At 35.5% G+C, this 14978-nt stretch overlaps 2 protein-coding genes across 2 annotated transcripts; one reads left to right on the top strand and one right to left on the bottom strand.

Moving 5' to 3' along the window:
* Window positions 1-354: 354 nt before the first annotated feature.
* On the top strand, window positions 355-2731 carry LOC110733835 (33 kDa ribonucleoprotein, chloroplastic-like). The gene is made up of 4 exons (XM_021913905.1): window positions 355-1157; window positions 1240-1341; window positions 2222-2530; window positions 2619-2731. Exons 1-4 carry the CDS (start codon window positions 702-704, stop codon window positions 2703-2705), a joined length of 954 nt encoding a protein of 317 aa, XP_021769597.1. The 5' UTR covers window positions 355-701; the 3' UTR covers window positions 2706-2731.
* A 347-nt stretch (window positions 2732-3078) lies between these two features.
* LOC110733834 (putative deoxyribonuclease TATDN1) lies at window positions 3079-13122 on the bottom strand. Its single transcript, XM_021913904.1, has 12 exons — window positions 12893-13122; window positions 12785-12805; window positions 12590-12690; window positions 12353-12410; window positions 12214-12257; window positions 11993-12073; window positions 10688-10758; window positions 10491-10601; window positions 5502-5584; window positions 4524-4740; window positions 3592-3675; window positions 3079-3386 (listed from the first exon to the last, which is right to left on the bottom strand). The coding sequence occupies exons 1-12, from the start codon at window positions 12918-12920 to the stop codon at window positions 3320-3322; spliced, it is 966 nt and encodes a 321-aa protein (XP_021769596.1). The 5' UTR covers window positions 12921-13122; the 3' UTR covers window positions 3079-3319.
* Between the last annotated feature and the right edge of the window lie 1856 nt (window positions 13123-14978).

The following is a 14978-nucleotide window of genomic DNA, read 5'->3' as shown; positions in this document are numbered from 1 at the left end:
ACTGTAGCAATGATAGATATCGAATGATCGAATTACATACTAGGGAGTAAAATTAGAGATGAAAACTGAGTTGTCATTTTCTAATTAGACTCGTTCAGTTCCGGTTGGTTTGGGTAATTTTCAATTTAATTGCCAATACGCTTATAATTTATAAAACCAATTATTATTAAAAAAAATTTATATTAAATTGAATTGGATCAACTCAAGTTAAATCGGATTAGGTAATTTCAAATTTCTTGTTGAGTATTTGAAATTGGATTAGATGATTCACGTTAGTTTTTAAGTTTCAGGGTCTACAAATCATTATATGGAGTTATTTCACTTATTTGTAATCAAATTAACTCCATGGTAGTGATTCAATTCCTAATTATTTGCTCCATATTTATATTTTACTTTGTCAAATTTTAGTTGAGTGGAATTGAAAAAAAAAAAAACAAAATTTGTGAGACCTAAACAAATTTTTACGGAGTATTAAAGTTATGATCTCATAAGTCCAATGACATTTATACTATCGTCATATGAGACAATCTTTAACAGACATCTCCATATGTAAAATGGAGCAAATAATTAGTAACAGGGAGCAATTGGAAATAAAGAGCATATATCAACAACCTTATCCATAAACAAAACAAAAGTTGGGAGGGAAACAATTACAACCAACAGGCACACCCAATTTCCCAAGCTACTTCCCCTGCATAGCAATGGCGGCAGCAGCATCTCTTTCCACCATTGTTACACCTGTAACCTCCTCTTCTTCTCTCTCTTTCATCCCTTCTGAAAACTCCTTCACCTATTTCTCACCTAAACCAAAACCCTTCCACAAAACCCTCACTCTTAAATCCCAGAATTTCACTCCATCTCCTCTCCCACTTCTCTTCCGTCTCCACCTCTGCCACTCTTCCTCCGCTTTCAACGATACCGAAGACTCGATAACCGATGGATCGGAAGAGAACTCAATTGGGGTAGAGCAAGAGCAAGAACAAGAACTACAACAAATTCAAGAGCGAGATGAATTAGAAGAAATTATAGATACAGAAAATAAAGGGGTTGATTCAGTTGATGATTGCAGGTTATTTGTTGGAAATTTGCCTTATTCTATGACTTCTGATCAATTGTCTGAAGTTTTTGCTGAAGCTGGTCAAGTACGGTTCATTGAGGTAAATACTTTTCCTAATTATTTATTTATTTATGGAGTATTTTTATAAAATTTCTGAAGTTTTTTCTTTGTACAAATTGCAGATAATATATGATAAGGTAACTGATAGGAGCAGAGGGTTTGGATTCGTAACCATGGGAAGTGTTGACGAGGCAAAAGAGGCCATTCGAATGTTTGATGGTTCTGTAAGTTCCTCTATATGTTCTCTTTTGTGTCGCCTATATTTTGCAAGTTTCTGTCTGTTAATTAGCTTGCTTATAGAGTTTATAGAACTCAAAGTTTCTCGCAATTTATATTATACACTCGGGAGAACATGTTTTTTATTTTTATTTGAAGCCACTCGGGAGAATATGTATTTGACTGAATAATTGTTGAACTACTTCACTAGAAGGCTTAACTTTGAACTAGTCTTCGAATTAGTCTAAGGATATTAGGATGTCCAATCAATCCTTGGATTCACACCTGTTCTCGCGGTCTATGTTCTAGAGCCTGGGGAACACTAACGTTGCTGTAAAACATATTGTCGTAATTGAAGGTCCGCATATTCAGAATGAATATTTGAGACATGGCAAACTGGCTATCCAGAGTAGTACATTATATATCTTTGTGAGGTTCGTTTGTTTTCAAGAACTGATGATAAAGTGCTTGATGATTTAGAAATATAAATTGATAGTGCTGATTTAGAAACAATTATAACTGATTTAGGTGAGACTGGAGACTGACCGAGGACCTTCACTTAAGTTAAGCCAACTGTGGCTTCCTCTTGGTCTTCATGAGTATCGGAACCTCTTCTGTTGTGTACAACGATCTTAATGTTGGCCGAGAACTTCTGAAACATAGCTGATGAACTAAAGCATTGGCTGGGTGGTATTGACTAAGGTAGCAAAACTAGTTTTGCAGATGCTAAGTTGACGAAAAATGAGATTAGTCCAATCATCAATTCAGTATGCTGTACTAAGGCTTCGGTCAAGTGAGCTGTGCCTTGTTTTAATGGCATTACAAAATGAATGACAATCTACATATGTGATTAAATTTCCCGCTTAGTAATTGAGAAATAATTGGCAGCAAGTTGGAGGCCGAACTGTGAGGGTGAACTTTCCAGAAGTGCCAAGAGGTGGTGAGAGGAAAGTAATGGGGCCAAAACTTCAAAGCAGCAATGTAGGTTATGTGGATACTCCTCACAAGCTCTATGCTGGTAATCTCGGATGGGGCATCACATCACAAGGACTCCGAGAAGCCTTTGCAAACCAAGAAGGTTTTCTGAGTGCTAAGGTGATATATGAGAGAGCAAGTGGAAGATCTCGAGGTTTTGGTTTTATCACTTTCTCAACTGCTGACGCTGCAGAGTCTGCTCTCACTACTATGAATGGAGTGGTAAGAACTCTGAAAATTTGCTTTTCGGATCCTTGATATTAATATCATGAATTTGAAACGTACAACTTATTAAGCTTTTTTGCTCTAGGAACTGGAAGGACGACCTTTACGATTGAATATGGCATCTGACAGAGCTCGCTCTAATACTGAAGCTTATGCTGAGCAGAGTGCATAAGTTTCATCTGTTATCCCTTGAAAATATAGTAATGCTGAAATGCTATTTGACTGATTTACCACAATGATAAAGAGGAATCATTTCTAGAGAAATTAATCAATCAGGCTTCTTCCATTTTGATCACATTAAGTTGTAGTTCATATATTCTTGTATGCGTAGAGTATGGCTCTAAGGTGTAAATGCAGCTAAATTTTTTCGTGTAATACTTATTGTACTTTGTATAATTCAAATTCTCAAGATTAATGTGTATCCAGTTTACTGTTATCTGATTAAGCTTCATCATAATTCTGAATGTGCAACTCCACAGAGCCCTTGTTTTTACAGCATAATACAAATTCTTTATGCATGGCAAAATGCTGATTCGTTTTCCAAATTTATTGCAAATAAAAAGATATATTGGAGCGTTTAACAACAAAGGACTTTTAACTTCCAAATCCAATATGAACATCAAAATAAAAACTTGGTTTCACTACTTAAGCAATAAGTCCCAGAGTTTGATTCTTGGTGTGAAATCTTCAGTCATAAGCCAATCATGCTTCTTCATTTGCGGCAAGAAGGTTAATCCCCGATGCCCACATGTCACTTGGTATGTTAAGTGGGTCGATTGAGGTTCTTCACTGGCTCTCCTTACCAGTGAGTAGGGCATCAGCAGCAGAGTCTAAATCATGAGGAAAAAAGACCCTGTACCATACAACAGAGCAGATTTAGGACTACAGTATAATACTATAATGCATCTACAAGTAGGGCATCCGTGCTGTTATAAGTGTAATAATGCATATGGTCTTATGGAAGTTGATAGATTTACCCTTGAATGCAAGATAGTGTTAATTTAAATTGTTTCCATAAAGGAAGCGCAAATATATATTTCAACGCCCACAATATTTACCTGCAAGTGTTGTGGTACACATTCTGACTCAGCTGATTTATGTCGGCAATACCCTTGCAACCAGCAACCACCTCGAGGACTTGCCTACAATACAGGTGGATCACACTTATAGACCGACAACAATATCAAGAAAAAGCCACAAGAAAGAACAATGATCATAAGCAACAAAGAATGATTTCAAAAATATGACCCATCATAAGTACAGAGTACAAGAAGAGTCCCAGAAACTGATGCTTAAACAGCCTCTGGGAATTCAAACATAAATTCTACAGAACTCACTCGACGAAGGGTGCTAAAAAGAATCACATATAACAAACTTGAAAGCTATGGTGGTTCCAAGATGCATAGAAAGCAACCGGACAAATAATAATATAAAATATAGAAGCAGCATGCTGGACACTGAATCAGCAGTAAACTAATGCTATATGCTGCTTTAGATAAATTTTCTTGTGAGTGATAATAGAAAAGAAAATTCTAACACTAGAAACATGTTTACACCACAAGCTAGGATTTACATGATAATCTAACAATACAACCAACACTCTTTCCTAATTTGCGATTGGCAGCTAGATCATATTTGCAACATCATCCGAAGATGATAATGATACATCTACAATTAGCTAATAATGAGTCAGGACATATACTGTTTATCTCCACAATTTTATCTTACAAAACACCTATGATTAAGAAAACAAAAAACTGCACGACAATAATGTATCAACAGCACTACATCATTACATTGTACAAACCAGTCTAAAGCAAGTGTTGCTTGAGAGCAATTGAAAAGAGGTGCATAAAAAAATAAAAATGAGACACTGAATAAAAGGATATTGAATGCTTGTAACAAATGCAACATGATGAACATAAATCACTCAAAGTAAAAGGCAGCACGACCACATGAAATGGTAACTTAAGAATTGAATTACACTAACCGAACCAAGCAGGGTTCATTTCGCCCTTTGACAAGGCACTCCGAATCATATTTCTCTTTCTTTTTCGATGGCCATGTCGACTTAACCATTTTAATTCCTGCATGAGTGTTCTTAATATCACAGTATGGCGAGTCAGTCTCAATCATCATTCTCTCAACAGGTATTCCCTTCACTACCTCCAGATTCTCAGCTGTCTTTAGTGAGCAACCATTGACCCCTGTTTGTAAATGTCAAAAGTGAAGAATCACAGGTCAAGGGTTTTGATATTGCTTGAAGCAAACAGTCATGCATGGAAGAACTGACAAAATTTATTAGTGTAGTCTGACTTTCATATAAACAACTTTTGAATTATTAAGCAATATTTACAATAATTTCCAAAGCTTAAAGATTAACTATACCAACTAAATATTAAGCAACTTCAACCACATCACATGAAGATAGTAACAGGAAATGGATTTCGGATTTCAAACACAAACAATGGAAAAAGAAAACTAGATATGGAACTTTGGGAAAGCAAAGTGGATAATACAAGAGAAACGATACAGCATCCTTCACTGTATAGGAAATGGTAAGTGTAATAATGCATATGGTCTTGTGGGTTAGCCTACTTAGTGTTTCTGTAGTTGAGAGTCAGTTAGGTATAGAAGTAGTAGAGGCCTTATCAATTACCCTCCCATTCCCCAACAGGCTACCCCTTGAGTTATCAAGAGTCAATTAATATTCTTCAGGAAACTAGAATGTGCATGAGTGTACAGGATTTACTGGAAAGGCCCAAAAGAAATAAAATATAAACTGCCATGCCTTAATTTTCCAAATTGGTCAATAATTGCAATGTATGTCAAATCGTCAATTATCAATTACTTTTCTCACTGTGTATTAATATACTATTGATCAAATCTAGAAGTTTGCTCTATTAATGTATAAAACCCAGAAAATGAAACATAATAGAAGCTTGGCTCTGGAAGTTAGTGTATTCACCAATGTACAAATTACTGAAAGAAAGTAGTTTATCACGATCTTCTGCACTTCCAGTGAAAGAATGAGCAACTCCAGATAAGAATCTACAAGCAAAGAATGTGACAAGACATCAAATTCTGCATCTATAGAGAGCATATACCACCAAAATCCATCAGCAACTAAATACATGTAGATTGCTTGCTGTATTTCATAAACATTGCAAAACAAAAAACACCAAATCTCCTGCCAGCATCTTATCATTTGCGTAAGTATTCTTCTCTCAACTATATGACTCGTGATCAAGTTTTAAGAACCCTTACAATCAAGAATCAGTAAGATTGCTGTTATCCAGGTTAGGATATGAGTCGTCAAAAGTATACAGACATCTTGTAGGTTGTAATACCACACATTTATAATCACCGGGTTGATGATTACAGCGAAAGAAAGTTCGTCAGTACTCAGTAAGAGTACAAACGAGCTGAGTTGAGTATTATTGCTGTATTGGCATCTTCAGGTTCACATACTAAATATTGTTCCATCTCAACTTAGACAAAAGTTTAACTAGCTTTACCACTCTGACAAATTCGACTAATAATTCTAAACCATAATATAGAAATAGAAAGTTTGAACTGAAAACAATATGAACTAACATCTTGAGTTTATAGGAGGAAAGCTACACATAAAGACACATTTATTCAAACTTCTTTAGATCTTTTTCATATTTGTCATATATATTTTGATCACCATTACTTTCACAGCCCATTTGGTAAATACTTCGTATATGAAAGTGGAAGTACTCATACAGTAAAGAGAGTTGAATGGCAATGTCCATAGTAATGCTTGTCTACCCCAAAATTTTGATTTTTCTTCATAAACTTTTATTACTATATTATAACCCCTTCATGCAAAATTGATTCATTAAAATTGAGGTGTCTTTTATATACACTATGTATTATCCCTGTTTCTTAGCTAATCACTTGCACATTTGAGCTTTTTAGAGCCAATTTCTACTAATAATCTCTTCTCTAGTATGGTTTGAAATTTTATTTGAGTTTTGTAGGAATCCAAAAGTTTTAAGATGCTTTTTACTTTAAAAGGAGGACAGAGATTATTGAATGAAGTTTCTAGATTTGCCAAACCAGACGGAGTTGCCCGACTACACCGGACAAAGAAGAGTGGGATTGCACAACTTTTCCACCCCCATTGCCCAAGTAGGCAGAATTGCCCGGTAAGACCAGGTAAAGTACAAAGGGGTGCAGGCGTGCAGCACATAAAGAATTTGGCACACCACACGCGCGGCCGACCTGGTGGGTTTTCCTGGAAGACCGAACTGAGCTAGTTTTTTCAGTGCAACAATTTTACAAAGAAAGGTTTCCCATTTTCCTTCACATGCCCAACCGGATGAGGTTGGTTACAAAACTACCTTTATAGAATAGAAAGGCAGGGAGGGGAAATTTTTCCAATTTTTCGGCGCGCCGATTAATCGGACAAAGCTTCATGGAGGCAATTTTTTCTATCTTCGGATTTTTAAGATTTGAGCTATAAGTACTTTTTCTAAAGCCTGAATAAAGCACACTAAGACTTATTAGTTTTGTAAATTGCTCAGAACCCTAGTTTTCTCTCTTCATTACTTAAATTAATCAATCGAAGTTTGAACCTTTCTTTTCTATATTAATTCCTCGACTTTGCTCATAGTTTCGGTATTGTTCTAAATTCTCTCTTATTTATTCTTATATACAATCATGTTTTCATTGTTTAGACTTGATTTTGATTTTGATAATATGTGTGAGAAGTCTCCCAATCCGAGATTAAGCGGCATCCAAATATGAGTGATACATGATATATTTCTGTAAATTCCCCAGTAGATGACCTAATAAACTAATTAAATGTGCTTATGCCAATACTAGATCAGAGATAATTGGGGCCTGACCACATTGGTATAAAAGTTAGCACCTTGGTGACATATTGGTATAAAAATTAGCACCGGCGACAAATTGGTATAAAAGTTAACAAACAGTAACAAATTGGTATAAAAATTAACGAATGTGACATTAAACCCTATTTTTCTTGCCGGAGCAAGTGCTTAATTATTATTTTAGTTTTAATTTTTGAAATATTTTGTTTTTGTTAATACTCATTTAATGACGGATGATTTTCTCCTCAAAGCCCATGCACCTAAGATTTTCGGCAAATGATAACCCAAAAAAAAATAAAATAAAAGAAATGTCAGCTCAAACAAAAATCTAAAAAAATGAAAAGAAAGATAAATTCTTATTATTTAACGATCTCAAAAGTTGAAATTAACATTTTAGTTGTAATAACTAAGAAGTTGGGATTAAATTTATGTGTATTATTGCATATTGCAAAAAAGCTCACTGTAATACCGAATATATATAATCAAAGCTTACCTTGTAATTTTTCTTAATTAATTCTTACTACGCATAATCTTAAATATTTCTCCATATTCTCATATTTCCCCCATTCGCTAATTTTTATACCAATATGTCGTTATTTGTTAACTTTTATACCGATATGTCGCCACTTGGTTAACTTTTATACCAATTTGTCGCCACTTGCTAACTTTTATACCAATATGTCGCCAACCCTAATTTTTTTACCAATATGTCACAAAGGTGCTAATTTTTATACCAATATGGTTAATTGGCCGGATAATTGGTATCGTCATAATTCCATTGTTTTGATCACAACATAACTTGGGTTTTGACAAATTTTATTATTTCAATTAAGGGTATGAAGGGGTACTTTGATGAATGGTTTAATGGAAGTAATGGAGTTGTGACAGGAGATACCTCCGCGAGTGATGAAGAAATCAACATGGAGTATGTGCGGAGGATTAGGAGAGTAGAGGTGGAGATTGCACTGAAAAAGATGAAGCCTAAGAAGGCGGTTGGCCCTGATGGTGTCTGATAGAGGTGTGGAGGTGTTTGGGTAAGATTGGTATCGATTGGTTAACAAACCTTTTCAACAAGATATGGATTGCTACAAGGATCCCGCAAGATTAGAGGAAGAGCACCTTGGTCCCGATCTATAAAAACAAAGGAGATTGAGGGATCAAGCTTATGAGCCACACTATGAAGTTGTGGGAAAGGTTGATTGAACATAGGTTGAGGGCATGCACAAGCATTTCGGATAACCAATTTGGTTTTATGCCTAGGAGATCTACTATCGAAGCAATCCATTTGATAAGACAAATGATGGAGTTTTATAGGATAAAGAAGAAGGATCTTTATATGGCCTTTATTGATTTAGCGAAGGCATATGACAAGGTGCCAAGAGAGGTACTTTGGTGGGCAATGTTGAAGAAAGGTATCCCACGAAGGTACGTGAACCTGGTTAAGGATATGTATCGGGATGTGTCAACAAATGTGAGAACATGTGGAGGGTTGACAAATGATTTCCTTATTACAATCGGATTGCATCAAGGGTCTGCATTAAGCCCTTTTCTTTTTGCAACGGTTCTAGATGAAGTAACTAGACCAATTCAAGATGAGGTTCCATGGTGTATGTTGTTCGCAGATGATATTGTTTCGGTGGATGAAACTAAGGATGGGGTTAATGCTAAGTTGGAGCAATGGAGGCAAAGGTTGGAATCTAGAGGGTTTAAGCTAAGTCGGAGTAAGACTGAATATTTGGTATGTCGTTTTGGTACTCAGAGGGGGACGAGCAATGAAGTGGTGAGTTTGGGTTGAAAGGATTTAACCATGAGTGAATGCTTTAAGTATCTTGGGTCGATCATCCAAAAGAATGGTGACATTGGTCAAGACGTGGCTCACAGGATTAAGTCGGGGTGGCTTAAATGGAGAGCGGCCACAGGAGTGTTTGTGACCGACGATTCCCTTATAGTTGAAGGGAAAATTCTACAGGACTGCCATAAGACCAGTGTTGCTCTATGGTACAGAATGTTGGGCTTCTAAGAAGGAACACATTAAAAAGATAGAGGTTACGGAAATGCGCATGTTAAGGTGGATGTGTGGGAACACTCTAAGAGACAGAATCAGAAATGAGGTTATTTGAAAGAAAGTAGGTGTGGCAAACATTGCTGATAAACTAAGGGAAAATCGTCTGCGTTGGGTTGGGCATGTAAGACGGAAACCTGAAGGTGCACCGATGCGAAGAGTGGAAGAGTGGGACCATGGAGGGGTTAAACGAGGGAGAGGGAGAACGAAAATGACTTGGTTGGAAGGAGTTAGGAAGTATATGAAGTGTATGGATTTGCACGAGGATGAAGCACTGGATCGTAAGGGATGGAGGAGGAAGATTTATGTCGATGACTTCACAGAATAATCAATTTTGGTTCATGTTAGCCGACCCCACTTATGGAATTAAGGCTTTGATTGATTGGTTGAATTAAGGGTATGAAGTTCTCTATGGGAGTAGGTAAAACGGATTGTTAGGAAGATAAAGTATTTAGATTTATGTCTTTAATTTGCATGATTCAACGAGATTAGATTTGAATGTCGATTAGGAAAGCCATTGCATAATTGGGAGACATTTCTTCATACACTCATAGTTAATTAATAATTACGTCATAAAATCCCTTAGAATTTACTGTAAAGTTCTTAGTTTAAATTAATCTTCCTTATGTTGTTTTTTGGCACTTGATTGAGTCATATAATTGGTTTAATTCATTGGCCTTTTGGGATTCGACCCTTACTTGCCCATCTATATAGTAGGAGGTCCATTAAGGTTATTTGTGTTAGGTACGTGAGACGCATATTGACCATTACCACCAAATTAAATATTATTGCCTTTGAAACCAGGTGTGAAAGTTCAGGTATTCCCGTATAATACTTCACTTACAGTTCTCAGGATCATAAATAACTATGGCTTATAGGTCCAGCACAGCAATCACTTATATTTTACGGGAATATAAGATAGATGCAATAGCATTAAGTAAGATCATACTCTAATAAGAAAAGAAAGGCACAAAGATAATAAAGTAAGATCATACTCTAATAAGACAAGAAAGGCACAAAGATAATAATGCACCTGCTTTTATTGCGATCAAGAATATCACAGAAATCTGCTGCAGCTTCACGCATATGCAGGAACATTGGCAGCTTCATAGCATTTGCCAATTCAAATTGTTTCTCAAAATACCTAGGACCAAAGACAAATAAATAAGTAGCTGGGGGAAAAAAAAATAAAAAACCAATGCCGCCAAGGATTAAATCGAAGTAACGTACTTCTTTTGGATATCAGCTTGACAAAACTGAAGTCTGTCGTAGTCCAGTCCACATTCACCTATCGCCACAACCTTAAATAGTAAATCTTAAATATCAAGCACAAAATCATTACATGTATAAATTAATCAAGGCCCAAATTGGACTCAAAGTTTCTAACCCAAATTATGAGATGCCAGATGGATGCAACCAAACAGTCTTAATTGTCACAGAAATCACCCAACCCCAACAAAAAAAAGGGAAAAACCTCTAGCCATGTACATAACAAAGAAAATGATGCTCCAACAGTCTAATGTGAAAACGGACAATGAATAAGATAAATTACAAAGTCACAAAAAAGAGGTTAGAAAGAACATATGATACACAATAAACTTTGAATAACATGGATCAATATTACACAATTAAGTCAAACAAGCAGTCTTAAATTAATAGTTTGCTTATTTGTATCAGAAGGTATCTACAACTTAGCTACAAAAGTACAAAAAAATTAGCCATGATACTTACAATGATCAACAAAGGGTCAAAGTTAGTATTTCTATAATGCATCTATAACAAAGTCAACTAGAAATGACTGATATAATGGAGACAAATAGACTAAAAAGAATATTACAATGGGCAAAGAATGAAGCATATTGCTGTTACATGACCTCATCTAGCTATATTCTACAAATAATTCTACTGATGACGTGCATACACTTATCAAATTACTCAATCCGCTTATAAAATAATAGCAACACTTTCCTCTTTTGGAATAAGGAAGTTTCACATTAATTGCAACGTTAATATCTTTGACTAAAATGTTTCTCTCTCTCTCTCTCTCTCTCTCTCTCTCTCTCTCTTCATACCATGGGTCCCCATTTTTATCTCTCTTCTCATTAGACACGCTCCTAAAATCTTGTAATTCCCCTAATGTTGTAATTAGTAATGAACAAAGGAAGTATTCTATCTTAGTACACATGATGAAACTTGATCGATTGAGCTATATGTTTAGATTAGTAAGCGTTCATATATTACTGACTACTAGCATCAAGAGTTCAAGACAAAAAAGAAGGCTTCGTTTCCATTAAATAAGATTCTTTAACATTAAAAGTGATCACATTGCTTTTGAGAGGACTGGTGAAAAATAGCATTATTACGTGGACAAAATGATATAATTACGCCACAATTTGAATGCTGATCAAAAAGCAAACATAGCGTACCCAAAAAAAACTAGCAAGTCCCAGTAAGATAAGCACATAATCAAGCTCCAAAATCATATACTCGCCTGTAACCCAAATGAAATTATAGTTGAAAAGAATTGGTCCCTACCTTTCCCTTCTCGACTCCCTCCTTAGCTAGGGATAGAAGTGCTTGAAAATGCTTTTCAGGATCACCACTTTCTTCGAATTCCTAGAAGTAATATGACATTATTTCACCCAAGAAAATCACTATAGTAATATGACATTATTCCTAGAAGTAAACTCAAGCAAACATAATCATCTAAATTATCATCATATTGTAAGTTACAATAGCTAAATCACTTGACATACATTGCATCTAGTTGGGTGCACGCCAACAGTACAAAATAGCCTTCCTGAAAGATCAATACCAGAAATTACCAAATTTTATTTACTAATCCTAACTAAATACAATGTTCAATCCAAGAAAATAATGATAATAGATCAAAACCATCAGTTTCTGCAATTGCTAGAGCTTCCTTTGACTCTTCAAGGGATCCTCCTGTCACCTAAACCCAATAAAAACTGATTATTTCCACAAAAAATCATTAATTTCATGGTAATTACAGCACAATTAATCAATTTACAAGAAACCCAGATAAGAATTAGAGACAAATTACAGATTTTAATGGAAAACAGAAAATGGGTATCCCACAAAATTTCGAAAAAAAAAAAGGAGATGAATTACAATGATTCGATCAACACCAGCGCTCCAAGCTCTGCTCAAAACAGTTTGAAAATCTGGGACATGACAATGCTTGCCATGATAGATTCCCTTAAACATGCCATCTACAAAATTACAGAAAATTGACCAAATTATTAGATGATAAAATGAGATAAGAAGAATGAAAATGAACACCAAGTGCTTGATAAAATGCCTGACCTGTGAAATTAACTGCTATATCTGTTGAAAGAGAGAACGATGATTAGAATATGAAGTGTTAGAAGTTCAGCTAAGAATTACATGCAGAGAAGATAATTGATGACTTGCCTATCATCCGTAGTGCAGGAGCGGCCATTGGCAATGGCGCAAATTCAACTACCTTGAACTTTGAAGAACCAGATTCTTCAACCTTCTCTTTATTGGTGGATTTGGAGCTAGAACTGAAAGTTAAATTTTTATCTTGGAAATTTTCTTCTCTTTACTAATTTTCACTATTTTTTTTTAAAATTTTTTTGTAATCTATATATGAGTTATATATTTCTAGAATAAGAGAAAATGCCGTAGTATTTACTACTACATTTATAGTAAAATTTTTACAGTAAAATATTAGACATTATTGCACTTTTGAGTATATAATTGAGAGGATGCATTTTTTAGTATATAATTGAGAGGGTATAATTAATCTAAATACCACATGTGAACTTTCATATTTGTATTTTTTTTTTCTCAACACTCCCCTTGAGTTACCTTATTAAAACCCTTGCTAGGTAAAACCCTATGGGATAAAAATCATAGCTAGGGAAAAAGGAGTACAACGATATTATTGTATTATATGTTTTGGCATACTGTCTCGTTAAAAACCTTTTCCATGAGGGATAAAAACCAGATCGAAGGGAAAAAGAGTGCAGTGCATATAATACTCCCCCTGATTTCAGCATAGTTCACGAAGATGTCGCATTCCAATTTTGTGGACTAATAGCTCAAATTTCTTGGAAGGAAGTGATTTAGTGAACAGGTCGGCAAGGTTGTCACAAGACTGAATTTGCTGGATATCTATTTCCTCATCCTTTTGCAGATCATGTGTGAAGAATAGTTTTGGGGATATATGTTTTGTTATATCTCCCTTAATGTATCCTTCAATTACTTGAGAGATGCATGTTGTATTGTCTTCAAAGATGGTGGTTGGATTTTCTGTTATTGCTTTCATTCCACACTCTTCTTGGATATTACTAATCATCGACCTAAGCCATACACATTCTCGTCCTGCTTCATAAAGGGCTATCAACACTGCATGATTTGAGGATGTCGCAGTCAATGTCTGCTTTGTTGATTTCCATGATATTGCAGTGCCGCCATAAGTGAACAGATATCCATTTTGTGACTTGGCATTTTGAGGATCTGATAAATATCCAGCGTCGGCATACCCAATGAGGGCAGCATCTTGTTTCGGTTGATAATATAAACCAAGGTCTTGTGTTCCTCGTAGGTGTCAGAGTAGGTGTCGGACTCCCTTCCAATGCCTATATGTTGGTGCATTGTTGTGCCTGGCTAACAAGTTCACAGATAAAGCTACGTCGGGTCTAGTGTTGTTAGTTAAGTACATTAAGGCTCCAATTGCACTTAAGTATGGTACTTCTGGACCGAGAATTTTTTCATTTTCTTCTCGTGGTCTGAATGGATCATTTTTCATACTCAGAGAACGAACAACCATTGGGAAGTTGATTGGAGTTGCTTTGTCCATGAAGAATCTTTTCAAAACTCTTTCTGTATAGTTTGATTGATGGACAAAAATACCATGACTCAAGTGCTCGATTTGCAATCCAAGGAAAAATTTAGTTTTTACAAGGTCTTTCATCTCAAATTCTTTCATTAAGTATTTTCCAGTTTTCTCAAGTTCATTTGGGGTTCCAATGATATTCAAATCATCAACATAAACTGCAATAATAGTGAATCCTGATTGTGATCGCTTTATGAAAACACATGGACTAATTTGGTTGTTCTTGAACCCTTCTTTCATAAGGTAGTCACTGAGATGGTTATACCACATCCTTCGAGATTGTTTCAATCCATAAAGTGACCTTTTTAGTTTTATGGAAAGTATTTGTCTAGGTTTGTGGTTTTCTGGTAGTTTTAGTCCTTCGGAGACTTTCATGTAAATGTATGTATCGAGTGACCCATACAAATACGCAGTCACTACATCCATTAATCGCATTTGCAGTCCTTTTGTGACTGTCAAACTTACTAGAAATCTTAATGTAGTTACATCAACTACTGGAGAATATGTTTCTTCATAATCAATCCCTGGGATTTGAGAAAATCCTTGGGCTACAAGCCTTGCCTTGTATCTAACTATCTCATTTTTCTCATTACGTTTTCTCACAAATACCCATTTGTATCCAACGGGTTTTACACC

This window comes from Chenopodium quinoa, unplaced genomic scaffold, assembly GCF_001683475.1.
Source record: "Chenopodium quinoa cultivar QQ74 unplaced genomic scaffold, ASM168347v1, whole genome shotgun sequence".
Lineage (NCBI taxonomy): Eukaryota > Viridiplantae > Streptophyta > Magnoliopsida > Caryophyllales > Amaranthaceae > Chenopodium > Chenopodium quinoa.
Note: the sequence above shows the minus strand (reverse complement) of the source record. Positions and strands in the feature narration are given on the sequence as shown.

What these genes read in the sequence shown, in the direction of transcription:
- LOC110733835 (XM_021913905.1), top strand. Translation starts at nt 702, where the DNA reads ATGGCGGCAGCAGCATCTCTTTCCACCATTGTTACACCTGTAACCTCC. An exon ending in TTCGAATGTTTGATGGTTCT is followed by an intron (nt 1,342 to 2,221) that starts GTAAGTTCCTCT and finishes AATAATTGGCAG; the next exon opens with CAAGTTGGAGGCCGAACTGT. An exon ending in TCACTACTATGAATGGAGTG is followed by an intron (nt 2,531 to 2,618) that starts GTAAGAACTCTG and finishes TTTTTGCTCTAG; the next exon opens with GAACTGGAAGGACGACCTTT.
- LOC110733834 (XM_021913904.1), bottom strand. Translation starts at nt 12,920, where the DNA reads ATGGCCGCTCCTGCACTACGGATGATAG. An exon ending in TATAGCAGTTAATTTCACAG is followed by an intron (nt 12,691 to 12,784) that starts GTCAGGCATTTT and finishes GTAATTTTGTAG; the next exon opens with ATGGCATGTTTAAGGGAATC. An exon ending in CTTGATCGCAATAAAAGCAG is followed by an intron (nt 5,585 to 10,490) that starts GTGCATTATTAT and finishes CTTTGCTTGTAG; the next exon opens with ATTCTTATCTGGAGTTGCTC.